The sequence below is a fragment of the Penicillium hordei genome (genome assembly GCF_028827395.1).
Source record: "Penicillium hordei strain IBT 12815 chromosome Unknown utg000005l_segment0_segment0, whole genome shotgun sequence".
NCBI lineage: Eukaryota > Fungi > Ascomycota > Eurotiomycetes > Eurotiales > Aspergillaceae > Penicillium > Penicillium hordei.
The window spans coordinates 164,493-190,413 of NW_026623146.1; the positions used below are offsets into that span (position 1 = coordinate 164,493).

General features: G+C 49.1%; 10 protein-coding genes across 10 annotated transcripts; 5 read left to right on the forward strand and 5 right to left on the reverse strand.

The window, feature by feature from the left end:
- Positions 1–176: 176 nt before the first annotated feature.
- Positions 177–3,296, reverse strand: ysh1 (cleavage polyadenylation factor subunit YSH1; the record flags this gene model as incomplete). The annotated part of the gene is made up of 6 exons (XM_056900083.1): positions 177–721; positions 777–1,425; positions 1,476–2,287; positions 2,362–2,696; positions 2,985–3,082; positions 3,144–3,296. 6 exons carry the CDS (start codon positions 3,294–3,296, stop codon positions 177–179), a joined length of 2,592 nt encoding a protein of 863 aa, XP_056748751.1.
- A 606-nt stretch (positions 3,297–3,902) lies between these two features.
- Positions 3,903–5,674, forward strand: N7537_009030 (uncharacterized protein; the record flags this gene model as incomplete). Its single annotated transcript, XM_056900084.1, has 2 exons — positions 3,903–4,980; positions 5,037–5,674. The coding sequence occupies 2 exons, from the start codon at positions 3,903–3,905 to the stop codon at positions 5,672–5,674; spliced, it is 1,716 nt and encodes a 571-aa protein (XP_056748752.1).
- Positions 5,675–7,483: 1,809 nt separating this feature from the next.
- N7537_009031 (putative protein kinase (Lkh1)) lies at positions 7,484–10,005 on the forward strand. Its single transcript, XM_056900085.1, has 6 exons — positions 7,484–8,344; positions 8,407–8,488; positions 8,543–8,890; positions 8,942–9,404; positions 9,454–9,541; positions 9,601–10,005. The coding sequence occupies exons 1-6, from the start codon at positions 7,541–7,543 to the stop codon at positions 9,793–9,795; spliced, it is 1,980 nt and encodes a 659-aa protein (XP_056748753.1). The 5' UTR covers positions 7,484–7,540; the 3' UTR covers positions 9,796–10,005.
- A 739-nt stretch (positions 10,006–10,744) lies between these two features.
- Positions 10,745–12,315, forward strand: N7537_009032 (amidase; the record flags this gene model as incomplete). Its single annotated transcript, XM_056900086.1, has 2 exons — positions 10,745–12,113; positions 12,164–12,315. The coding sequence occupies 2 exons, from the start codon at positions 10,745–10,747 to the stop codon at positions 12,313–12,315; spliced, it is 1,521 nt and encodes a 506-aa protein (XP_056748754.1).
- A 115-nt stretch (positions 12,316–12,430) lies between these two features.
- On the reverse strand, positions 12,431–13,639 carry N7537_009033 (sideroflexin family transporter; the record flags this gene model as incomplete). The annotated part of the gene is made up of 4 exons (XM_056900087.1): positions 12,431–13,117; positions 13,178–13,272; positions 13,329–13,462; positions 13,536–13,639. 4 exons carry the CDS (start codon positions 13,637–13,639, stop codon positions 12,431–12,433), a joined length of 1,020 nt encoding a protein of 339 aa, XP_056748755.1.
- An 833-nt stretch (positions 13,640–14,472) lies between these two features.
- N7537_009034 (uncharacterized protein) lies at positions 14,473–15,144 on the reverse strand (the record flags this gene model as incomplete). Its single annotated transcript, XM_056900088.1, has 1 exon — positions 14,473–15,144. The coding sequence occupies one exon, from the start codon at positions 15,142–15,144 to the stop codon at positions 14,473–14,475; it is 672 nt and encodes a 223-aa protein (XP_056748756.1).
- Positions 15,145–16,224: 1,080 nt separating this feature from the next.
- On the reverse strand, positions 16,225–18,504 carry N7537_009035 (PHD finger domain protein; the record flags this gene model as incomplete). The annotated part of the gene is made up of 2 exons (XM_056900089.1): positions 16,225–16,411; positions 16,469–18,504. 2 exons carry the CDS (start codon positions 18,502–18,504, stop codon positions 16,225–16,227), a joined length of 2,223 nt encoding a protein of 740 aa, XP_056748757.1.
- A 1,839-nt stretch (positions 18,505–20,343) lies between these two features.
- Positions 20,344–21,241, forward strand: N7537_009036 (DUF2293 domain-containing protein; the record flags this gene model as incomplete). The annotated part of the gene is made up of 3 exons (XM_056900090.1): positions 20,344–20,556; positions 20,610–20,732; positions 20,792–21,241. 3 exons carry the CDS (start codon positions 20,344–20,346, stop codon positions 21,239–21,241), a joined length of 786 nt encoding a protein of 261 aa, XP_056748758.1.
- A 472-nt stretch (positions 21,242–21,713) lies between these two features.
- N7537_009037 (uncharacterized protein) lies at positions 21,714–22,367 on the reverse strand (the record flags this gene model as incomplete). The annotated part of the gene is made up of 1 exon (XM_056900091.1): positions 21,714–22,367. The coding sequence occupies one exon, from the start codon at positions 22,365–22,367 to the stop codon at positions 21,714–21,716; it is 654 nt and encodes a 217-aa protein (XP_056748759.1).
- Positions 22,368–23,183: 816 nt separating this feature from the next.
- On the forward strand, positions 23,184–24,473 carry N7537_009038 (uncharacterized protein; the record flags this gene model as incomplete). The annotated part of the gene is made up of 2 exons (XM_056900092.1): positions 23,184–23,549; positions 23,634–24,473. The coding sequence occupies 2 exons, from the start codon at positions 23,184–23,186 to the stop codon at positions 24,471–24,473; spliced, it is 1,206 nt and encodes a 401-aa protein (XP_056748760.1).
- Positions 24,474–25,921: the final 1,448 nt, after the last annotated feature.

Consider the following 25,921-nt stretch of genomic DNA (forward strand, 5'->3'; position numbering starts at 1 on the left):
ATTTCAATAATCCATTTTCATAATCTTGGAATATGCAATCATCTAACCAATTTCATTTTGTTTACGAAAATAACTACGGGAAGAAACATTAAATGACGAAGCAGATGTTAAAAAAAGCCAAGGAAAACCATGTCAATGCTGGGATATTTCGTTATTTTACAAGTACATGAGAGAGATCAAGCATGAGCCTCAATGGCAGCCGCTTTCTTCCTATCAGCCAGTTCAATCCCCTTTGGCCCGTTGGCAGAGCCACTAAGCGCCGCGTCCTGATGAATGGAGCTCTCCGCCCACAGTCCAGCGACAGTCTCAATGGCCCGCTCAACGACTACGCGGATGCGGTCTCGTAGAACAGGGTTTGCACACTCGACTTCCAGGTCCTCGAGCCACACACGGGCAACATGCTTGTCCACCCTGATTTCAATACCAGGGACGGGAACACCCATTGTGATAAGACGATCCAGCTCCGCAGCCTCAATATCAGCAATTCGTTCTTCGTTCATCTCTTCGCCATCTTCTTGTGGACCGAGTGCGAGATCGGCCGGGATTCGCGGGCGCTCAATGGGGCCGATGTTGTCGCCACCGAATTGGGCCTCGAGCATCATCAGCATACGAGCAAGTCGCTCTTGGGGTCCGGATTGAGAATGAGGGTTTGGGAGCGAGGGGATTTCCATGTCATCATCATCGCCATGGTGATGGTGGTGGTGCTTGTTTTTGGCCGATTCTAGAACGTTAGTAGTTAGCATAAGTAAGAGGTGAAAAAGGATAAGAATTCGTACGCTTTACGGAGGCTGGGCTGCTTTCGACTGTGAGCAGAACAGCCATAACTGCATCTGCCACTCCGTCGTTCATCATGTTACCTTCCCATTCCAATTCAACTTCGCGGGTGCGTGAGTGATGGCGAAGATACACACAACCCATGACAAGGAATGTCTGTGTCTCGTCTGATGGAATCTCCTCATCGGCATCCTCTTGCTTTAGGGTGTCGTCAGTACCCATCTCTTTCTTGCCATTGGGCTCAGTCTTCTTGCTGTTTCCAACTTCTTCAATGGCCCCGAAAGTTCCCTCAAGGGCCCATCGGATCAGGTCCATACTTGCGGAGCTGAGAGTGATATGCTGCTTGCAAGTAATAGTCGTAGTTGTCAAGCCTGCATACTCCTGTAAGTCGTCAGGGGCCATCAACGACAAGTTGAACCCATTTTGAACTAAGACTCCAGCCATAAGTTGGGCATCATCATTCTCCGATGGAGGCGCAAGCTCTGCGAGCTTGCCGACTACCTTTGCAATTTTGTCCTTTTTGAAAGGAATGCGAACTTCGTCGCAGTTTGCTGGGGTGTACACTTTGACTTTGACGGCCTTATCTGCATTAAGGCTGAGCAGTTTCGACTTCAGCCTCATCATCTGATGTTTTTCGCCGTGAACGAGGATCTTGGGGGAGTCAGTAAAATTGCAAATATACCGATGGATGTCACACTTACGACAACTGGTGCTGCTACCTCCTCGATGAAAGTGCGATTTTCAACGCCATCAACGTGGGCTGCAAAGCTGACCTCGTCAACAGTGCAACGGCGGGGGATCATGACTTTTTGATCCTCATCATTCACTCCGGGAACACGACCACGACCATGCCCAGTGGAAACCTTGGACATGACAGCTGGGATCTGATCAGGTTCATTGAGCAATCCCTTAGCCATAGTTCCTTCGACGCTGTAACCGGTCATAACAACACCGTTGCGATCGCTTGGTGCCCATCTTTCCAGCAGCTCACGACTTGTTCCTGTCTGCAACATACCGGGGGAGGCAAGCATGACACATCCTCCAACATCGTCGAAACGCTCCAAGCTGCGGAGACTTCGAACGAATCGGAAATCCCATGGTCCGACACTCACGCTCTTATTACCGCTGGCCTCGGCCTCGGCCATGCGCTGCCGGAAGAGTCGCTTTATATTATCGTTCATGGCACCAATATATGTTTGGTACACGACCATGCATCGCCGTGCCATGTTTCCGATGTAGTAGATAGGGAATTTCTGGAGTTCTGGGTGGGTTTCCCAATATTCATCAAGGATAAGGAGCAGCTCTTGGGCACGTCCGAGAGCAAACACAGGCATCAATACTCGACCTCCGCGGTTGAGAACGCTCGTGATTGACTTCATCAAGGCGGCCTCGCGTTCCAATCGAGGCGGATTGGATGAAATACCGAATGTAGATTCTGTGATGAGAACATCGATCTTCGTGCCACTGGGCACCGCGGCAGGAATCAAATGTCTATCTTCCTCGCGGGAGTAGTCTGGCCGGTTGATTAGCAATTCGATTGATAATTCTTCAATACAGGTGAGAAGACGTGCAACAAGGCAAGCTCACCTCCTGTAAACAAAGTCACAAGTCCTGCAATATCAATTTTGAACATGGCAGCTCCGAGAACATGCCCGGCGGGATACGGGGTGATACGGATGCCATTGATCGTATGTGTTGTGTAAAAATCGATGGTTTCAATCATGGGAAGTGTTGACAAGTGATCACGCTCGGTGTATAATGTAGTGCGTTGATCGGAGGAAGAGGACGTATTGCTGACTCGGACATTGTCTTGAATGAGCCATTTGTAGATTGCTCGGGTTGCCGGAGTCATGAAGACTCTTCCTTTGAAATTTGTCTTGCTGAGAACATATGGGAGGGCGGAAGAATGATCGACGTGGAAGCTATACAGATCATGCTGTTAGTCAAATGCGATAACCATGAACATGTCGAAGGAGAAAGCACTCGAATTCAGAACTCAAGAAGGTACAGTGATACAAGAAATATATGCATGACATTGAATTGTATTGGGCTTTCTCATATATATGCAGGGGAATGTGTTCTTCCATAGAGGCAGCTGAGGCAGTAGACTGCCAAATAACCCAGGTGCCTCATATGGGCAAGTGCAGAATGATCTCCCATCATGCTTGCCATGATTCCGTATATAATGTAAATAAAAGAGATGCACGTACTGGCTGATTAAAAGAACATCCACAGTGCTCAGATCGAACTCATCGAAGAAAGGTAGTGCGGAGAAGCCTTCTTTTGCCGGGTGCATGCCCGCGTCAAGCTACAGAAGCCAAGGGGGTCAGTACTTGCGAGTTCATTCCTTGTTCTAGCTTGAGGCTTACCATCACTGTCTTGCCCTTATATTCCAGGATGTGGCAACTCCGTCCAACTTCATTGCCGCCGCCGAGACAGTAGAATGCCAGTTCGTCTGATGGGTCGACGGGCTCATCGTCAACAGCCGTGCCCATTGCTGAGGCTTTGCGTTTGGAGGTCATGATGTCGAGAATTATTTGGGTAGGAAGTTAGGAGATTGACGGATTTCTTAATATGAGTTTGAGAAGCCTAGTTGAATGGCACTAGCACCCGCGCGTCGCACGATAAAGCCTTAGATCTCAATATGATCTCAGCGCAACACCCATGACTTGCGCAACAGAGGCTATAATATATGCAGCTGGTCCAGGTATAGAAGCACGCCGTCAATGCACTTGTGACGACTGGATGTGATTCAATAGAAGAGTGATCTCTTTCACAGCAAGACACCCGCAGATTTGGAGAGCTTAGTCAAACTTAGTCACGTGTGTCGCGATCCGCGGAGCAGAGTTCGACCACCTAGAAAGCTCCTTACCACATCACGCATCACTGTCTCCCCCGGTTACTGTTAGTTTTTGCGCTCGAGCCAACTATTTCACGATTCAAGTGTCGCGTATATGGTTTAAATTCAATATTGAGATGGTCAAAGGTGGTGGAAGCTGGTGGTGCGAGCAATCCGCTCAATTTAACGACCGCGCGTGGACCTCCATTCATCTGCAAGGCTACAACGGCTCGGCGCAATAGCGTTTATCTCGTTTGACATTCAATTTTGGTCTCAATCGACATTCACAATGGCACAAGCTCGCCATCCACAGCAGCAGGCACCCCCGCCGCCGCAGTTTTCCTCTCAACCTTTCTCCCCACCTGTTTCGTCGCCATCCCCAAACCCGGTAGCATCCCCCGTGAATGGAGGTGTTGCACCCCCTCCATCCAAACGACCTCGCCTCTCTCCTCTGCCGCCTTCTCAAACCCAGTCTCCTTACGGTTCTCCAAGCTTCAACGCGGTGCAGCTACCACAAAATCCTTCTCCAATGAACGGAGCACCGATGAATATGAGCATGAATATGAACATGTCTGCGACGTCTGGCCCCGCTCCTCCCGGAACCATGGGCCCTCCTTCTCGCCCAGTGGACAAAACAACAGATGCTGCTGAGCTGACAGATGTCCTAGCGTCATCTGGAATTGATGTGAGGGAAGAAGAAGCATTTCTCACACAGAGCTTTTCAGGGCAGAATGCGCAGGCGCAGCCCTCCCATCGAGGACCACAGTCTCAATACCCGCCACCTATCAACACCTCCTTCACGTCTCAAGGCTCTACCCCAGGAACTCCCTCGGCTTCGACCAGCTTCGGTGATTTACCTCAAATCAAACCCGCGATTACGCACGATTCGTTCACCGGACCGTCCTCTCAGGCACATGTTCCCTTCAAAGATCCCAATGAACCGACTCGCGAGGACACCATTGCAGCAAGGCGAGCACAGTATCACATCCAAGAACCATTCTTGATCACAAAACTCCTCGAACAGAAGCTTCAGAAGCGAGGCTTTGACCTGGGTGTTCGAATCCCCTCAGAGGGTCTCTTTCATCCCGTGCCTGGCCGACCTCAGCCGATTGAAGTTACTGGTCCGGATGGCTCTTCTGTGGTGCGCACTGGTCAGACAATTCTCAACCAGGAAGGTGCTCCTCTCGTGGACATACTGAATCTTCTATCTATTTCCACCGAAGAAAGATTCAGGGGCGTCATTGATTACGCCTCGACTCTTGCTCGAAGTCGTCGAGCACATTCTCATGGCATAATTCCCAATGAGTGGAAAGATGTCGCGAAATCCCCTGGGCAGGCTACGGGGAGCACTCAAACCCCTGTGAAACGTACGATTTTGCTTATCATACCCACTCAACTGACTTGATACTAATTATTTCGGCAGGTCCACATGGTACCATTGATTCCTCCAACGCAAAGTCCAATGCGGCAAGATACAGGGCATTCATCCACCGCGAGAGTTCGCAAGAGGAAAGACGTGCAGCAAAGCGTGCCAAACGCAACAGCAATGCTATTCTCGATGAGGCAGGTCGAGCTGAGTCTGTGGACCCAATAGGATCTGCTCCCTCGACGCCCCTTGGTGAAAGGGCACCTAGTTTCGATAAAAAGTCCGTCAGCAAAAAAGACGCGAAGAAAATGCAGGATTCCAAAGCAACCGAGGCCCAACAGCATGCACAGTCTGTGGAGACGGCCCGCATGGCGTTGTCCGGGGGCGGCCGCAGTATGTTCGGCGCCAAAAAGTCATACTCATGGCTGAAGCCTGGCGGCAAGGCCAGTGGATTCTCCTCTCCCTCACGTCCGACTCCTTCTACACCCACCGCCGGTCCTGAAAAGTCTGGTGCCGGTGAATCCACACCCAGTCAGACACAACGTCGACTCGGAATATGGCGTGAAGACCAAGAGAAAGGGTTGGGTATTCAGGTCAGAGATGTTTTGTTCATGCTGGAAACGGATGGACGGGCGACCCGGCATGTGCAAAGGGGTTACCTGAAGGACCCCAAAGAGGATCGGGATCGAAACTGATCGGGTCATAAATGTTTGTAATCTTATTTTCTTGTGCCCCTAATTTCTTTCTTTTTTTTTGGCCCATGGGAGCCCTATGGCTCCGGGCATCAGGAGTTCTTGCATTCTCTGTGTATGGTGGCGTTGGCTGGCTTATGGGGGTTGTCCGGTTGTCAAGCCATGATCTTTAATTCCATTCAACTACAGGATGAGCATACATCTTTCGTGGGAGAATAGAGGAATTAGCAACTTTTGTACCTCATTACATTGTCCTTCTCTCATTGCTCTTGGATATGTTTATGGTTTCCTGGCTACACGTACTAGTAGCTGGATCAAGAGAATATCTTTGCTCGGGCTATCCCATATTCTATGCTGATTCTCGGCTATGAATTCCAGGTCCAGAGGCATGGTCCTGGTGAGAGTCGCTACTTTCTAGTTCTCACATCCAGACGCTAGGCCGATGTTGATATATTCTGTTTAGATAATACGAATTGTTTAGATCCAAGGGAACCGTCAAAGGTATTCGAGTATTATTTACTACCATGCCAAATTAATTGGATATCAGTATATATTGTTTGTGATTTGTGGACACTAGTATCTACTTGGCTTTACTTTTGAATCGCCTCACTTTTAGACATAGCTTACTCGGAAATTCGATCCCTATTGGTTGCATTAATCCAGTAATTGGAGCCTAACGGCCTATAACCAGACAAGCATACATATAATTATTAGTGAGTTTTGTTCAATTGATATATCTCGTACTATTTTCCTATGGTCCCTATACAACACCCTTCTCTTTCTTATATTAAACCAATAGTCCATTGAAGACCACCTCATCATTTCTTAGTTCTACCTAGGTATTGTTACTATTATACCTATACGCAAGCCCATTGCGTATTTCCCCAGTTAGCCGCTGACTCAGTTGGAATGTCAGGTGCCCAGGTGATATACCCGGATGGCGGTTTTCCTGATATCGGCGATTTTCTGGGTTTTCCTAAGATTCTCTGGTTTCCTGGTTGTAAGGGTTGATATACTTTTGGATCTCGGTAGTCTTGATATTTCTTGATATTCTTAATCATCGAGGCTCTTCCTTGTGGACTTCGGCTAAGCCAGGGCTTGGACGCGATGCTCCATTTCGGAGGCGGCCCCCCCTCAAGGCCCCTCAAGGCCCCTCTAGGACTCTAAATCCTTTAATTTACATTTATTACATTCATGTGTTGGAATGAGGAGATAATATCCTTTCTCCCTAGAGGCCCAAGCGCTTCTAGGTAGAGGTTTTCCCATTGCGCATGTATAGACTAGGCAAATAACGTATAACATGCGTATTTAATGAGTTAGGAGGTTGAATAAGGTCTAAAAACGAAGAATATAAACATTAATAAGATTAATTAAGTGTATTCCAGGCAACGAATTAGAATTATAACGAAGATAATAAGAATTCATAGGTCAAAATGCAAAATCCCAAGTTGATCGGCAACGGGTCCCATCTCTCCGACTCTTCCATCATCACTCATCTTTGCCTCCAGGTCCTTCCCTCCCCACCTCGTTTACCACAGATGTCGCCAAGTTCTCCAATGATCTTTGCTTCACTTCCTTGTCTTCAAATTGTCGAGGAAATGCAACGCATTTGAAACTATCTATCCCCCTCTCTCACCGACCGCCTCAGCCCGTCATCTTCACGTCTCCAGAGAATCTCCTTCCGGACACGCTTGTCAACCTCAATCTCTGTCGGCTTGGTTCCTCTCTGGCTGGCTAGTCCTGCCTTGAGATCCCCGTCTCCACCGAGGAAGAGTGACGCGCGAAATCGACTATCGGTTATAAATTAGACCAATCTTCTCTTCTCCACAATCTTCATACCGTTCGTGTGACGGGATACCTTCGTGCACAATGTCCACCCCGTCCACGGCTACTGCAACGCATCCTTCTCATCATCAGGGTTACGGATATCCTCACCACCCTTCGTATCAACCGAATACCTCCTACCCGACTTCGACCACGGCCGCAGGACCTCGCCTCGCGAACCCCTACGCCATTTCTGTCCCCTCTCCGACAACAACCACCCTTCCTTACACCCAACCGCCGAGAATGCCCCCCGCGACAACAACTCCGTCGGCTATGACCCACCAGAGTGGCTCCAGTGTGGCCCCCTCTGTTGGGAGCCGGAGAAAGAAACCAGACTGGACCGAGTTCTACAAGAATGGCCTTCCCAAGGAAGTCATTGTGATCGATGACAGTCCCGGTCCAGAGTCATCCAATGGTGCCCCGGCTCCTCCTGCAACTACATCTGCCAGACCACCTCCTGCGGCTCCCCAGCCTGCTGGAAAGAGGCGACGGACGGGGATTGAAACTGCCTATGACCTAGGCCACTATGACCGCCCGTCCTTTTCAATCAATCCCCAACATTACGGCGAGGAATCCTCCGCCACGTCCTTATCGACCGATCGAACCGCATCTTTACACACAACAGCCCCAACTTCGCTTGGTTCACAGGGCAGTTCGGGCGCGAGCAATGGTGTATACTATGAGGATGGCTCTGTCGGTCAAAAGCGAAAACGCGCCACTCGGAAATCCACCCGCGACGAACAGAAGCGACGAGAGCTGGAGACCGCAGGCGATGCTTTCCTGAGTTATGTCCCGCCTCCGAAGCCGCCGATCAAAGCAAAGGATGTCCCTGTGCCGGTTGTTCGCGATGTGAGTGTTTTATCTTTACCATTTGGTTCGTGTGGATCCGCTGACAACATTTGCTCGATCAGTATACCAGTTCCCAGAATAAGAAGTTTGATGATGACGATGGCCATTACATTGTCACGCCCGACACACCATTGACAGATCGATGTAAGTAACAGAGATATCTCTAGTATCTTGTTGACTATGCTAACTCCTCTCGAGATTCTGTGATCAAACTTCTAGGGCAAGGTACGTTTGGCAAAGTTGTCGAAGCCTATGACAAGCAGCGCAAGGCTCGCTGTGCGGTAAAAATCATACGCTCGATCCAAAAGTATCGTGATGCATCTCGAATTGAGCTGCGAGTCCTGTCAACCCTGGCTTCCAACGACAAAAGCAACCGCAACAAATGCATCCATCTTCGGGACTGCTTCGACTTCCGGAATCACATTTGCATTGTTACCGATTTACTAGGGCAAAGTGTATTCGATTTCCTCAAGGGGAATGGCTTTGTACCATTCCCGAGCAGTCAGATCCAGCAGTTTGCACGGCAGCTGTTCACAAGTGTTGCCTGTAGGTTCTCCATCACTTCTATACCTATATCTCAGACCACTGACTTATTAGTCCTTCATGACCTAAACCTTATTCATACCGACCTCAAACCCGAAAACATTCTTCTCGTCAGCAACGCCTATCAAACCTTCACTTACAACCGCACCATACCGTCCTCTTCTCACGCCACAGCTCGCAACGCGCGACAGCGCCGCGTTCTCCTCGATGGTGAAATCCGACTCATCGACTTCGGTTCGGCGACCTTCGATGATGAATACCACTCATCCGTCGTCTCTACTCGTCACTACCGGGCCCCCGAAATCATATTGAACCTGGGCTGGAGTTTCCCATGTGATATCTGGAGTATTGGGTGTATCCTGGTGGAATTCTTCACCGGAGATGCCCTGTTCCAGACACATGACAACCTTGAACACCTGGCGATGATGGAATCCGTCATTGGCAATCGAATCGACACCGCTTTGGTGAAGAAAGTCATGGCAGGCCGAGGTGGTGGTAGTAGCAACTCTGCTTCCAAGTAAATATGGTCCCTCCAATCCTTCCGTGACATGGACTAACTTTACCAGGTATTTCAACCGAAGCAAGATCGACTATCCCAACACTGAAACGACCCGAGCCTCGCGGAAGTATGTACGCGCGATGAAATCTTTGACAGTAAGTGTTTCGCCTATCCGCCTGTGGGACTGTGTTTTGACTAACATTGCCTACTATAGGAGTTCATCCCTACCAACACACCATTCAACCGGTCATTCCTGGATTTGCTGCAACAGATCTTTGTCTACGATCCTAAGAGCCGGATCACTGCCAAGGAGGCATTGAAGCACCCGTGGTTCAAGGAGACACTCGTTGATGACGGCACGGAGGCTCACCGGATCGGCCAAGGATTGCATCGCCAAGGACGCACCTAGGTCTCAGATCCAATTTGCACAGCTACAGCCTATATTCGGCTTTTTCAACGGCATCAGGAGGGAATTCACCGGCGTGAACAGGATCCAGCTACGGATAGAAGGCTCATATCTTGAGGGTAATCTTTTTCTCTATCGCGAATGGGACGGAATGGTGTTTGCACTTCGGAAAATCATGATCACGATGTTTTGTTTTCTTCTCTTTTCTCTTTTTAATTTCTTTTCGGTCCCTGGGCTTCCCCCCCCCCCCCCCCCCCCCTTCGACTCCTGCAGGTGGTACCTCATGCAGGCCTCATGCAGGCTTCGGCTGTCTTTGTGACACCACATGGCAGGGGCATTTGGACCCTTGACCCTTGAGCAACCGGAATCGCTGCATGTATCCTTGAGGGACCCATCCCCCTGACGCCACCCGGTCTTACTTTTATTTGCTTTCATCTATCCTTCTATCCCATTCTTAAAGGCGTCGGTTACATGTTATTCTGCTTTTCTCGTTCTGTTTATGGAATCCGGCTTCGGGAGCCCTGGAGGGTTTAGGCTAAGTCTGGATGATTATACCATTTGATTGTTTGTGGCGTCCATTTGTTAACCGTATGGTGTGTGTATATATGTGTTTCTTTCGCTTCAACTTTCTAATTCTGCTCAGACCTGTACATGACTCTGCTACCCCATTTGTCTCGGTTTTGTATACATCGGAGCGGGATAACCCGAAGCCGTGTTCACTGAGAGGGGTATGCATCTATATCGAAGTGACCCGGTTACTTGTTGTGTTACAACATTTCCGATTCAGGGCCAAGACATGCACATGTGTATTAGCAAGATTTGATCCCATCAATCAAATTGCAGATCCATGTATGGCGTGCGTGAATTGGGTCGATCGCTATATCAACATCGGGGAACTCCAATACCAATTGCCCCTCTATTCCCTATCCAACCCATGACTCACATCAACATCATGGACTCTCCAGCATGGAAAAGAGAAGAGATGACAATCAGCAAATTCCATGAACTACTCCGTATAGACCCCTCCATCGGCCCGGAGCTGGTGAACAAATATCTCTCCGCTATCAAGCAACATGATGGGACCCTCAAATCCCTCATCACGATAAACAGCACAGCCCTAGAAACCGCCATAGAAAAAGCCACCGAAACACTCACATTCAACCAAACCAACAAACCATACCCACCATTACACAGTGTGCCCATAATCCTAAAAGACAACTACAGCACCGCAGACCTACCAACAAGCGCAGGCGTGCAAGCCCTCAAAATCCTACAAACAAAAGAAGACAGCGCAGTCGTCTCCAAGCTACGCGCCGCAGGAGCAATAATCCTAGCAAAAGCCAACCTCCATGAATTCGCTTTGCAAGGAATAACCCTCTCCTCACTCGGCGGACAAACGCTGAACCCATACGACAAGACCTGCACACCGGGCGGATCCTCCGGCGGGACAGGCGCAGCGCTAGCGGCAAATTTCGGGCTCGCGGGGTGCGGGACAGACACGATGAACTCGCTGCGATCACCTGCGTCTGCGTGTGGGGTTGTGGGGTTCAGACCGTCGACGGGAAGGGTATCCTGTGTTGGGATTGTACCTGTTTCGCGGACGCAGGATGTTGCTGGGCCGATGGGGAGGAGTGTTGGGGATGTGAGGATTTTGTATGGGGTTATGAAGGGGTCGGATGAGGGAGAGGGAGGGTCCTTGGGGGTGTCTGAAGGGATGCGGAGTGGTCGTCAAGTTCGAATTGGAGTTTTGGAGGATTATTTCCAACCCGAAGTTCATGTAGATGGAACTGTGGAATCGGAGTATATCGCCGAGAACCAGATCGTGCAAGATATTATCCGATCGAGTTTGGATTCTATACAGGAACAAGATGCGGATATCACCTTCGTATCTATCGACCCATGCAGCCATCCGGATTGGAGTTATGGAGCCATGCTTGCGAAGGGTGATACACAGGCTTTTGAATTCAAGCACTATCTCGACGAGTTTTTGCAGTCGTCATTGGTTTCGTCAACGCCGCACAGATCACTGGAATCTATTGCCCAGAGCGGCGAGTTCGAGCTACAAGCCATGACGCATGTTTTCTCTGCGGCACTGGAGGATCCAGAGACATTCTCACTGACGAGCGAGGCATATCGAAGTCGACTGGAGTATATTGCTGCTCTCAAAGGGTCTGTAAAACAATGCTTCGATAGATATGATATCGACGCGCTGGTATATCCGCATCAGAGACAGCTCCCTGTGAAGATCGGTGCAAAGCAGCAATCTGGACGGAATGGTGTTTTGGCTGCGTTGACGGGGAGGCCTGCTATTTGTATTCCCGGTAGGTGATTCCACTCGATGTTTAGTACTGGACTAATATGGGGAATACAGCTGGGCGGAGCCCTGCGACTGTGTCTGCTGTGCTTGGTGTTCCTGTTGGATTGGAGCTAATGGGCCGGCGTTTGGGGGATGATGAATTGCTCGATATTGCAGAGCGGGCTGAAAAGATTCTTAGGGGTAGAGCAGTACCTGCTCTATATTGAATGGGCCATAACGGACAACAGTATTGACATTTAAACGAAAACCGGGTCTATATAATCTCTGACCTATGCAAAGACAATGTAATATGCACGCTGCGCAACGCCGAAGATCCAAAACTTACATTCCGCGATTGAACTCCACCATACCGAGATCACCACCACGACCCCGGAACTCCTCTTCAAGGCTATCAACACTGATAGCCTGGCGAGACGGGAACGCAGCGAGCGCAAGCGGCAGTGCAAAAATGGAAGTACCCAGAATGAGCGCCAAGTTAATAGGCATAACCATGCGGGGACGGGCACGGAGCCAGTTCGTCTTCTCGAGACGAACAAGGATCAATGGCGGTAGGACCATGATAGGTGTAGCGTTCAGGACACGGGAGATAGCTGTCTCACCGACAGCAATGGTAGCAGCCTTCTTGCTCTTTCCGATGCTCTGGACTGGCTCAGCATCCTCGTTGAGCTCACGCTTGGCACGCTCAGCCTCGGACAGGACGGGGTAGATATCAATACCCTGACGGATCTCCTCGCCGCGCATGAGGAAGACGTTCAGGGCGGAGGCGGAGGCGACGGCGGCGAAGGGGACGAGACGGGAGAGGATGAGGCGGGTGTTTGGGGTGATGCTCTTGAGGCGGGGGACGAGGGCGTTCAGACCAACAGCGACGGAGCAGGAGGCTGAGACAGCCATGAGGTATGACTTGCCGATTTGTGACAAGGAGAGAGGGGTAGATTTGTTTGCGTTTGCGTTGTTGACGGCAACGTTGAGGGACTGGTTACCGATTTGCCAGAGGAGGGTGCCGGTTGTCTAAATTGTCAGTATATCGTTCCGAAGTATATGTATGGATATGTATAGAGAGGCGCTCACCTGCAATCCTGGGGTCAACATGCCTGCTGTGACAACCAAGTTCGTGAGCACGTAGCACGACATGCGGAAGGGCAAGAAAACAGGTGTTCCGGTATCTGGTCAGACCTGAGTTAGCCAATGACTATTTTTATAGGATTGAACGAGTCCATACCAGGGTGCAATGTCGCATCGACCACTTTTTTCGCCGACCACAACTCCGGTGTCATGCCCGGGATGCGGTTCTGTTTGTAAGAGGCAATGAGGCTTTTGGCACTTTCAAGACCGGTGGGCGAAACAAATAGGGTCCTAATATGAATTGACATGATTAGTATATGCTGGACAACCCTCCGTGCGACCAATCTCTTCTCTGTGAACTTACCGAGGATCAGAAATGTCGGCGGCATGGCGCACGCGACCCCAATAGGTCTTCAGGTCATATTGCGACGAGGGAAGGTCCCGACTGCCAGGGAGAGAAGCAGACATTGGAGTGAGTGAATGACGAAGCACAAACTGGAATGAGACCAAAGAGAGTGAGTGGCGCGCAAAAAAAAGAGGGAGGGCACTCTGACTCCGCGGGGAGAAAAGCACTTTTCTCGATAAAAGGGCGGTGAGCCGATAAGTGTGGATGGACCAATCAGATCCCAGTCCGATCTATACAATGTCAGGTACCTGGTAGGGATGTTTTTTTTTTTTTTGTAAAGGGCCTGTTCCAAACACAGTGAGATTCGGTCAACTACTTATGTAGGATATGTAGGAGGCTAAGTGACATAAAACTGAGCGATCAAGGAACAGGTAGCGAGCTATTGTGAAACTAAATCAGCTGGGTCTTGGGATTAGGGTAGACAACCCGGGCCGGCTCCTCTCCCGAGACCGGTTCGCTACCCCGATATGCGGGGAGTTCTGCAGTTTTACAACTACAACATAGAATATGAAAAATATCAGGACCAGTGGGATTGGTTTGAGGCCAGAAACGGCTGCCTTTCCAGTAAATCTGGGCGTCCTGGACCCCTTGACTGCCCACGGCCCTGTAACACCCCTATTCTGCACCTGCCCAGTAGGTAAGGCCGAAAATAGACCAAAGGACGTTGCCTGTGTAGACTTTACTTGGATTTTCCAGTCAGCGCGCCAACCCATGAATGAAACTTTTCAAGGTTATGCCTAGGTGAATTCCGAGATTGAATTTGGTGTGAATCTAGTGGTTTTGTTCAAAGATAATGGATTATATCTGAAATACTTGAAGGGACCATGCGGAATTGAGAATGTACCTAGTAGCAAGCTAAAATCCCTCTTCGCCTAATAACTACTTAAGCTAGACATCAGGGAATGTCTCCAATCTCTGGGGGCCGAACATAGTACGCTTCCCAGTCGTCCCAATCCCGCATCTTATGAAACCCTGGCAGCTCTACCCAATGCCAGCACATTTTCATCCAACCCACATCGTTTTGGGTACACCCCTCAATAGGCTCCTCTAGCCCAGACACATCGCCATTCGCAATGTCTTCTTCATCAGGCATCTCTGGTTTCCATTCAGCATAAACCATACGAACAAATGCTGCTTCATCTTCATCCTCGGGGGCGCTCAAAACCGAATCCATAGCTTCCTGATCCACCATAATGAAAAACCGGTAGCGGCCGGTACATGCTCGGTAGTCTTCAGCAACACCCTGTTCCTCTTTTAACGAAGTCTTAGCCCACTGATTGAAGTGCTCGCGTAGAGTAGCGACTGTCGCGCCCTCAAAGGAGGGGTCTTCCAAGACCGTTGGGGTGAATGTGTCAAGGAGGTCAAGGCCATTATAGAACTCAAGGTATTCTAGGACGGTGCTCACGAAGCGAGCCATAAAATTCTCCCAGTCAGTATTGTTTTGGTATGTGCATCGATAGATCACGAAGCCCCATTTTTTGAATCCGTCCTCGTCAAGGAGCTTCTCGAGCCGGTCCGCCGCATTCCGACCGGCATCCATTGTGGGATCACGTTTCGAGGGGACCATTGTTGAAAATGTGGTCATGATATTCCCGAAATGTGGTGGTATAAACGCGGGCTTCGCGAGACACGAAAAGCGGCTAATAGGAGCAGGAGAGCGAACAATACTCAGGCTGCTAGAAAGGGCAGACTGGCTATAGAAGCTAGGGAACACAGAGCGTGGAAAACATGTAGTTCGAAGGAATTTTCTTATAATCATAGGTGTGAAGGTCCCTATTTTGTCGTAAAGCGACGAGAGGTAGTGGGAAAGAAAGGCTGGTTAGGAAGTTGGGCGTCTAGGGGCAAGTTGGGAAATTCCAAGAAACCGGGTTATACGAGCTGTTCCACACAGCTTCTGGTATATCCAGTCGCTCCCCTACGTGCGGTTGAATCAGCTATAGCTTCCCTATGAAGTTACCCTTGCTCTCCGCCCGAGTTTCCAGTTGCTCGATAAGTGAACCGTACCCTTCTTTCCAGAGTCGAGCCATTTATAAGAGACTCACCGGAATCTAACGGGTAGTTTTTACAGAAACAACCGAATTCTTTGGTGCGATAAAGCAGAAGCTTCCGTACACCCACTTTACGCATCTCGAACAGTCTTTTCCAAAAGAGGCGACAGTGCCGCTGATTGGCAAGGCTAAGCCCATAGCCCGCTTCTCTTATAAAGCTCTCGGTCGCTATTTTTTCAGCCATTGTAAATTCATCGAGGGGTCCTTTGGAGGCTAGTAGAGTCTTTGGATCAAGAAGCTCTGCACCTTTCTTAAGGATTTCCCAGTACACGGTCTTGTTAGACCGAGCTTAGATATCCTTGCTTACAGAAAAGGCGTTTACAACACCGAAAAGAGAAAATGTGTAGAGAAGTATAGAGATGATTCTATTCTGGTGTTGTCCAGATTTGTGAGGGAATAGTACATAGGTATCATAAAGGGGGGTAATGGGGTCTCAGAAGGGGTTCGGAGAAGGGCGATTATGAGATGGGGCAGGGTAGCCCGGCTAATGCAGAGTATAAAAGAGCCCGGTTGGGGGAAGAATCACACAAAAGAAATCAAGAGGCACCGGTCTTTCCCAGACATATATGCATCCAAGACAGTGGTCAATGCACCAGGGTTTACCGGAGGCGGAATGACTTGTGAGCCAAGGGAGAGGGAGGGGCTTGCCCCGTGGGAACGTAAGTTGTCCGGGAACGGTTTTGGCGGGATGGTGTCTGAGCACAAAAGACGCAGACATAGACGGAGGGCAGGTTTGCACGCTCCAATCCAACGCATCTGGTATGCAGCCAGTGTGTACACGATTCACTGGCAAAGTTAGCATAATCAACTTTGGAATCAAGGCCGATGGAGACTGGGACTCACCATTGAATCATGAGATGGCCACCGTTATCCATCGAGCGGCAGACACATCGTGTACCGTTACTGGGGTTGCTGTGGCGATCTGTGCTGGGGGTTGCTAGGTCAGGGTCGGTCAACGTCGTGGGAGAAGCATTGTGGCGGGGATGTATGTCAAAATCACTGCCAAGGCGGGGTGGTGATGAGCGGAGATGAGTAAAGGTATGTGATGACCGAGAAAGTCGGTTGCCAAACGCGTTCGTGGAGGGTCTTGGTCCCCGGCCACGTTCTTTAAGAACCTGTCGGAGCGCAGATTGAGCATCGCCACTTTCGTCCTCCTCCTCCCCGGGCAACAAGTCTGATACTACACTACTCCGAGTATATGTCGAGTCCGAGTGCAGCAGAGAGGAATGCCGTTTGGGCGTCCGCTTAATATCAGGAGATCCACGATACACTGCTCGCCCGCCTCCCCTAGAAGAGCCAGCCCAGGGTGACATCCGACCCGAATGTGATGAACCGACGGTGGATGCATATGAGCCCTTTGAAGGAGGCCGGGAACCTGAATCACTCCGGGAAAGTGGACGCCTTGAGCTATCATAAAGTGAAAAGGACGACTGAGCGCGATGCAACACGGGATATTCCGAGAACTCGGCTGGATCTGATTCACTCTCGGTTGTAGAACCATCCAGATCAATCCCGGTCAGGGGATCAGTCAGGCCTGTAGGAGTCTCACTGAGTGGCTCCATTTCAGCCTTTGCACGGCCATCTCGACCGATGCGAAGCACTACAGACGACGAGCGCGTCAAGGAGCCGGTGGCTGCCGAACTAGATCGTGCCAAGGGGGCTGGACGCATGGGCTTTGCTGGAGACGAACGCCCTTTACATGGGCTCTTTCGGATTCCGCTGGTAGATGCCATCAAACCCCCAGATTGACTGAGCTGCCGGGACGAGCTAGGCAGGCCGTTATGGGTCATACTACGGGTTAGACCTGGTCGTGTTCCCCTCGGTGTGTAGTCGTCATCCTCCTCGTCGCTCTCGCTCGGGAAGGCAGTGAAAGGATCGGATCGGTGGCCATTTGGTGCCTGCGAACGGATAAGCTCCTCCCGTCTTGACTCTTCTGCCTGGTGGTGATAGGGCTGTCGAAGGCCACGAAGAGACCGTGTCTCTGGTGTCATTTGAGGCCCTCCGAATCTCCGAGCAGGGGAGCTGAGAAACAGAGCTGGATCCTCAGCCTTGGTGACCGGAAGCCGGGGAGAGGTCGAGAATGGCGCAGGAAATATGGCAGCATCAGTGGGTGGTGGTGCTGAAATTCCAAAGCCGTTGCCAAAGTCGGGAATGGAACCACTGATGGTTGGTAATTGGGGGATTTGATGTGTGTTTGTAAAGGCAGAAGTCTGACGAGCATTGAAATTGTTCCCGTTGCTAGGCAAGGGAATCTCGCTCGCTGTGTTGTCTATATCATGATCCCAGAATAGTCGTTGCTGTGGGAAGAAAGGCGAGCCCGTGGGATCCAATGAAGCCAGCTGAAAAAGATCGGGTGACGATTGGAGGTTGCCCAACATTCGAGGGGATGCTCCGAGAAGACGACTGGGTGTTTCCAAATGACCTCCCATGCCCGGTGTTGCTCCTTGTGTATGTCCATCGGGCTGGTCAAACTCGGGGATTTTTCGCCTTGATGCACTTGTCGGCGGCGGGGTTTGCATTGAGGCTGCTGACTTGGCCGATCCTACTGTTCGAGGGTAATCCTCGCCCATACTCGGAAGAGGCTTCACCGAGCGAATGCGTCTGGCCGTATCGGTCTGATCCGAAGACCTCCCCCTGTAGCCGGTAGTCTCCCCATTGTGATCTTTCAGTGAATTCGACGAGCCTAGACCGAACTTCTGGGGTGTGCGAAGAAGCTCCGGGCTGGAGGCATATGGATCGGAGGTATCCCAGGTCACCCGGGGGTCAAAAAAGCTGGATTCGAGTTTTGGGGTGTGAAACGGGTCGAAGGTGTTCGGAGTCCTCGTTGGAGTTTGAGGTTCACCGTTGGGATAGTTGAAGCTGAGCATAAACGAATCCATGAGCGTCTTTTTCACATAGGCATATAGTATAGATTGGTAAAAAAAAAAAGAATAGAAGACTACAAATGTGATACCCCCACAAGGGGGTCTGTCAAGGGAGAATGCATACCTGTGGACAGGGTGATCCCAACTCATGTCAGCAACACAGACCCAGTAACCATTGAAGATCAAGCTGCCAGGCAACTTTAATTGATTGAGAATGACAGAGATTGGAGACAGCAAGTAAGATCATTAGTTAATTCATACTGTGTGTGTGTGTAGAGTTTATAAAGGGAGGTATTGGAAGCAGAGTCGGAGGGGAGAGAGGGATGTTTTCCTTTTGCTCTGTTTGTCGGTTTCTTTTTTTTCCTTTCGCTCAAGTGAAAAATACCCTTTTTTTAAATTCTTTTTTGTCTTTTTTGTCTTATTATCTTTTTATTTTACGTGGGGACTCGGCTTTTTTTTTTATTTCTAACAGAATCCACTGATCCACAGCTCTCTCCCCGATCTTCGATGTTCCTAGTATGTACGACGTACGACATCTGGAAGTATGTTGTGCTTCATGCAGGAACAGAATATGAATCATACTGTGGTGTTCAGCTCATCTGAGTTCAGCTAACAACCTTGAAAAGTCAAGAGTCGGGCTTTCCCCCCTGTTTGTCGATCTAGACCTACAATAGTACTCGAGGGACAAGAGCCGTCGGGGAAGCCGATCCAGCCTTCCTAGGCAGTGAGATCAAAGGGGACAAATCTCACCAATGATGACGTGTGAGCTGTGGAGCCTCCGGACATGCGATATAAGTTGTACCTCGTGCAATGTTGTACGTGGTATGGAGGAGCCAATATTGAAGCTTCAGACATTCAACCTTCATAGCCTCAGAATACCAGACTATCAGACTATCCGGATATTCCACTTTGAGAACCCCCTCGTGGATGAAAGGGGGAAATTCAACCCCGTGTTCAGCTGGGGTAATCAGAATTGAGCTAAGCCCCTATTAAACCGTCTTGGCGTCTCTTTGTTCAAAGATTATACTAGTTGCTCCAGGCACCACGCCTTTCCCCGTACTCGCTTTGCCCTGACTCTGGTGACGATTGTCTGTACTCCGTAGGTCGATAGTAGATACAACATATGGAGGACATTCGAGAGTGTCTTGGATTAGACCTTCAACAAACAGTCAACTCCGATCTCACAATCTATAGATCTGTTGATCCTAATTTTATTCCATAGAATCTGTCTCTAGGGGGATGGATCCGACCAATGAGCCCCGGATAATCGGTTCTCCAGTTTATGCTGATCTCATATGTGATATCACCATGTTTGACCAGTCCATTCACATCTGGTCTACTCCGTAGGATCAACGACAATAAATCGGGATCCTACTTGTACTTTTGGAGAGTAGATGTATCAAGTTCGTTTAAAAGTGATAGCCGGGTTCTAAGGTGGAGATCAGAAATCGCCCATGAATCTATATTTTGTAGTAATTCAAGTATGTTGCACAAGGTATTTGCGGTATCATAATCTATATATGTAATTACAATTGATTTCGTACACTCCGTAGATGTCAGAAAGACAAACTGTTCTTGGTGCGGATTGCAGGCCTGATTATCCAGGCACCAAGGTGAGGTTCCACGCAGTCAAAGTGCCACAGTGCCACAGTGCCACAGCCACCGTTCCTGATCTGCTTTGACCGGAAGTATCAAAAGACCGCCAAGTCTTTCAGGTCCAAAAATAACATTGAACGACAATCAGATCTCAGTGCCGCCAGAAAGTCTCCCTCAATGGAATCGATGTGCGAGCGGCATCTAACCACCGTGCCCTCCATCAACTCATCAACCTCCTTTGCTCCATGAACACTCAGCATGGCACCAACAACTAAACCCAAAGTTCGCAAACGCAAGCCACGTATGAGAAAGAAGAACCGTGGTGTCCGCACTCGCGAAGGACATGCACGTCCGATAGATGGAGGCTCGCCAGTCCAACCGCTCGCCGAAGTACTCAACGAGACGAAGCGTCGTAAACCCAAGAAAACATGGGCGGCACTCATTCCTGTCTCTGATGATCCACTCGAAAAGGTGAGTTTGAACTGTGTTAATGTTGAAGAATAGTCCACTAAACATGTAACCAGAACATTGTTGAGCAAGTACCCATGCCAGATGGCTACGTTCTAGTCCCCAAGGGCGATGTCTACATCACTCGACACTGCCGCAGTAAGACCAAAGAGTCCGAGCGAATTGTGTATGTCGTATACGTAAGTCATTACCTAAGCCATCAGTTTCAAACCAAGAAAAGGACCGCTAACAGCCCCAGAACCGCACGGGAAAAAGAACACTGGGAATCCGAGTGCCGGAAGTAATCCACATAGAAGTGCTCGAATCAGCCGCCGCAACCAAAGAATCACGCGCCAATGCCGTGCAAGTGCGCGACGCCAAGGATCTCTCTAAATCGCGAGAACTCCTAAAGGCCGAATTCCCGCTTATGCCCAAAGAAACCCTCAAAATCGTCCTAGAGCATGCCTTCCTCAAAGGATCGGGACGTGTAGGGCGGACAGGAATGATCAGTGATGAGAAAAAGACGCTATTGGCTGTTGAGGCGCATATTCGACATGTCCATACGCCTTATGAGAAGTTGCTAGAGGAAGGTGTCAGTCGGAAGGATGCTCGTGAGCAGGTCTGGTCTACTATCCAGGCTGTTGAACGGGCTTGGCAGGGGTGTGAGAAGAGGGAGACTACATTGGCGTTACGTTCGGTGAATGATTGAAGATTAGTATTTTGTTTTCGATGGAATTGGGTGGGAATTGCATTGCGGGAGTTTGTCATGGCGTTCTAGAAGCTATGAAGCTATGAGGCTATGGTGTTTAAGATCACTCGAAGTTCACTAGTTATTTTTGTAAAACTCTGGAATACATCACTGGCTACTCTATTCTTGACCTTGCATACAGTAGGTAGGTTTATATGATCCATGGATGAAGTAAAACCACTCAGAATAGTATTTGGGATTACCTGGATGTAAGAACGGGGAAAAGAAGTAGGAGAACGATAGACGATACAGAAGAGAGTGAACAACAGGCAATATCTAACTAACGAATCTTGCTCACCCAAGACCACATTAGTTGTCAAAGTACATTGAATGCCTCCCAACTGAAACCCCATACTAAGCTCATCAATCCCGCTTTTAACCCCGAAACAGTGCTCATAAAGCTCAGAATCTCATCCAGTCAGAAAGCCTTAATCTAGAGGCGTCGACCACGCAGGAATTTGACTTCGAAATGCGGGTGGCGGTAAGGCAAACCCGAGAACCAGCCGAAGCCATCGCGAATCATTTCCTGCATGGTACCCATCCGAAGATTTGCGTCCGTCAATGCGTTTTCACGGTTTGGCTGGTCAGTGTCAACACGAATGTAGACATGTGGTCCAGGTCGCTCAGGCAAGGTTTGCAGAACTGGAAGTCCCGCTCTCTGAATGTGAGCCACTTCAGTGCGAGCGGCGGTCAACACGTCCAGGTCGAGGGTCGGCATGGGGCGAGAGCGAATGGGAATGTAGAAGATGTGGCGGTGAACTCCATTCTCTCCAGGTTCCTCATTCGTGTAAGCCCTGGTGGTGGTTGGTGTAGGTTCTTGGACAGTGTCGATTTCCATCGGATCAAGTTCCATAGGATCAGGTTCAGAGAGATCCTGCACGTCATCTTGAACAGTGGCAAAGCGGCTACTGCCCATACCAGGTCTGATAGGGCTGTGGTATTGACCAGATCGGTAGATGATACTGTTCTGGGAGTTTGGTACGCCGGAACGTCCTGTTGTACGGCCTCGAGTTTGGATTTGTTGCCTAATTTGTCTTGCGACTTGTCTAGGGATCGCACCTGATCCGCTGCTTGGATGGTTTGCCATCGTACTAAATTAGATTGTAAGTTCATGCCCGTCTCATACTTCGCTTATTGGAGGTCATGCATACCCGTAGAGGCCTTGATATCTCCCTTATGGAAGAGCTCACATACGGTGAGGTTTGACTGAGGATGAAGGCTTGTCGAAGAGAAAGAGAGATACGAGGCATTTGCCCGATATCAACAATACTTGCTCAGCTGTTGTGGCACGTGATTTTCGAAGCTGGAAAGCTTTTTACGTGTTTTGGGTGTTGAGGATAGCCAGATGGAAAAAGAAAAATCGAGGATTATCAAGCTAATCAAGGCCATATCTACTATTCAAAGAATTGAAAAGAATTGAGAACACAGTAATCATAAGATTCACATGGATTCTAAATATTTATAAAAATTATGATGCTATACAAAGCATAGCCAAGCTTTTCGAGAAGACTGTGCCTTATCGCTCCATAGTTCCCGATTAAGATTGCCAAGATGCCAAGACATACACACGGGTTGACCCCACAATTGAAACATGCAGGCATGTTCAATGATGTTTGATTCATGTTCTACTCATGTTCTTATATTGATAAATGAATTTGAAATCAAAAGAATCACACTTATTCACAGTCCTCTCTACCTCTGGATCTCCAAATATCACAATCAGCACTAGCTAATCTCCCTAAGCCCCGCTATTCAGGGTATTCAGGGTCCATCGCAGTTACATTAATCAGCTGAAACCAATGAGACGAAGCCTTCCCGAGGTTTGGGGGCTAAAGCTGCCCAAAGAAATCCACCCCTCTACCGTCTCTCGCATTTGTTATGGATCGTCTTCTCACCACCCACCATGAGGAATCGCGTGTTTCTAGGCTCTCCGAACCGGCATAAATATGTCCTGGTGGCCGCGATACTGACCCTATTCATTCTTTTCAAATCCGTACCCACGCCAACATTCAGGCTTGACCCCCGCAATGAGAAGTCATACGGGGAAGCCCGACCACGATATCTTCACCAGTCTACATTTCGTGCGAACCCAGACTATGAATACGAGATCAACCTTTCCAATGCGCTACGCGCCATGGAGATAGAAAGGGAAACGCGCCCCGATGAGGATGCGACAGGCACACTGTGGCAGATTATGCTACCAGGTGTCAGCGAGCGAAGCGACGATTCAATCCAATTCGAACAAAAGAACTCGGAATGGAAATACAAGGTAAGACCCAACAACGAACAATTTATATTTTGGTAATTAAATACCAACTTGAACCTCAGCGACTGACTTTTTATCATTCTACAGCTCGTCCAAGCCGACTGGGCCGATAAATTCATCTTCGAGACTCTGGAATCCATCCCAGACATTGCCCGACTCTACAAATCATACCCACACTCCGTCCACCGGGGCGATCTCCTCCGCTACTTGATTCTATGGTACTACGGTGGCTACTATGCAGATCTCGACGTCTATCCCGCACGAAGCATCAAATCATGTCCCTCACTACGCGACTTCCTCTTCAAAGACAATACTGTCAACGCGAATGTCTCACTAGTCGTCGGGATTGAGATCGACGAGCCCTTCGCATCCCCGCAGAAGATGCGCGACTGGCACTGGGCGCGACGCTACGGCTTGATCCAGTACACGATGTATGCGCCCCGACGGTTCAGTCCGCTACTGAGAGAGATCATCGTCCGTGTACTGTCACATACGAAGAAACGAGTTGACGGGAGTCATTTCTGGAGCGGCCGATACAACGAAATGGATACGCTGGAGATTACCGGGCCGGGCGTGTTTACAGATGCCATTCTCGACGTTCTATCGGATACATTACCATCTACGCATCGGTTAGTTCAGCAGTCTGCGGATGCGGAAGCTAAGTTCTCGTCTTCGGCTTCGTCTATACAGCGTGTGACGTGGGCCCCTTTCCACGGGATTCAAGAGCCGGTCTGCGTTGAGGGTCCCGAGGCTAAGGCTGGCAAGCTGCTGGGAGGGCTGTGTGTTCTACCTGTCAACGCTTGGGGTAATGGACAGCGGCATTCTGGATCGGAGGGCTTCAATAGTCAGCATGCTTGTATTAACCACCGGTTTGGGGGGACCTGGAAACCGTGGAAACAGAGCTGGCAGAAGTATCTCTTTGGTTGAGAGGATCCATGGATATGACTTGAATGATTACATATGGCGTTCCGGGGTGTACAGTATATGGCGTTTCACGGTATCCTCCAGTTCATTTGATCTCGAGAATTAATACTATCAAGGTCTTTCTTCCTAATTTTGATACCCCAGATTGTATTTTATCATGGTAACATATACCATTCAATGTCAAGCGGCCAATGAAATCAAAGTTGATCCTTTGTTAAATATATAGTTAAAGCATCTCTGCTCTACTTCGTTATTACGGCATGTTATTGTGGACTTCGTTCAGGGTCGCCTACTTACGCGGGGTCACGGTAGACTATGTCTACGCTGGGGTAATTTTCGAAATTAATATTATATTTTCTTTTACTATTGCTTCTTATTATCCTGAGTTATAAAGTAAGATCTCGGCTCAACGAGTGATCCCATCCATAATAGTTAATAACCTAGTCCTTACTGTATATTAGCCTTACCTATCCACTTTTTTTATATAGTTTATTATATACTCATTGATATATAGAGGATACATACTCCTACACCTCCTTAAATTCACTGTTTGGGCTGAACGCTTAGGTTCTTTTGTATGTAGGGTTTGGTAAAAAGAAAGGATTGATTCTCTATAAATAAACAGGGAGCTACTTATGGCATGGTCGTTGAACAAAACCTGGAAGCCAAAGTATATTCATTGGTTTTGAGTAACCGATGCTGGTGAGAAGAACCTAGGGATATTCACTAGGTGTTGATGAATATCCCCTACTACCTTCCAAAACCGGCAAGTAGTACCATCCTTAGGTACCAACCTTGAAATTAGGCTGTTGTTTGCTGCATTCCAAGTCCTTTAAACAAATAGTTGAAAGCGTGGAAATCCGAAATGAACCAACCATCGTTTGTTGCCTATATATATTCAAATATTGGCATAGTTACTGAACAAAACCTGGAAGCTAAAAGAATATACACGTGTTTCAACTACATTGGCCAACCACCGCTGTAATGGGGACGCTTCCTCCTATGAGGATGACCGGGGAAGGACTCGGAGCTTGGAATGCGAGGTATTCAACTTACTCGCGTCGTGGGGGAGGACGGCATCGGGGGCGGCTGGGCGCTGCGCGGTGACGTGGCACGGTTGTCAGTTTATATTCACATCTTGGTAGTTAATGGGGTCTTGCACGGTCTGTATTGAAGACATAAGGGGATTGATAGGGTATATCGATGGGAGCTTAGATTTTCTTCAGTCATAGGCCATGTTGACTTTGTCAAGTGGTGCTGTCGTACAAGTAGGAGTTTGGTGTCATGTGTGAGGTAGAGGAAGCACGACACGGCAGGATCAGGCATTGCCAACCTAGCACAGCAAGGCCCATCGTGAACAGAAAATGCAAACCAGATCAATAGAGTAAGGTGGTCCCGTACCAAATGACTGTCACATTGACGGGGAATGGGTTGGGATGGCATGGGCATGG

Bases quoted from the DNA above. Each gene is read 5' to 3' on its own strand.
- N7537_009031 (XM_056900085.1), top strand. From the start codon at position 7,541: ATGTCCACCCCGTCCACGGCTACTGCAACGCATCCTTCTCATCATCAG. The intron at 8,891-8,941 runs GTAGGTTCTCCA...CTGACTTATTAG, and splicing joins GCTGTTCACAAGTGTTGCCT to TCCTTCATGACCTAAACCTT. The intron at 9,405-9,453 runs GTAAATATGGTC...TAACTTTACCAG, and splicing joins AGTAGCAACTCTGCTTCCAA to GTATTTCAACCGAAGCAAGA.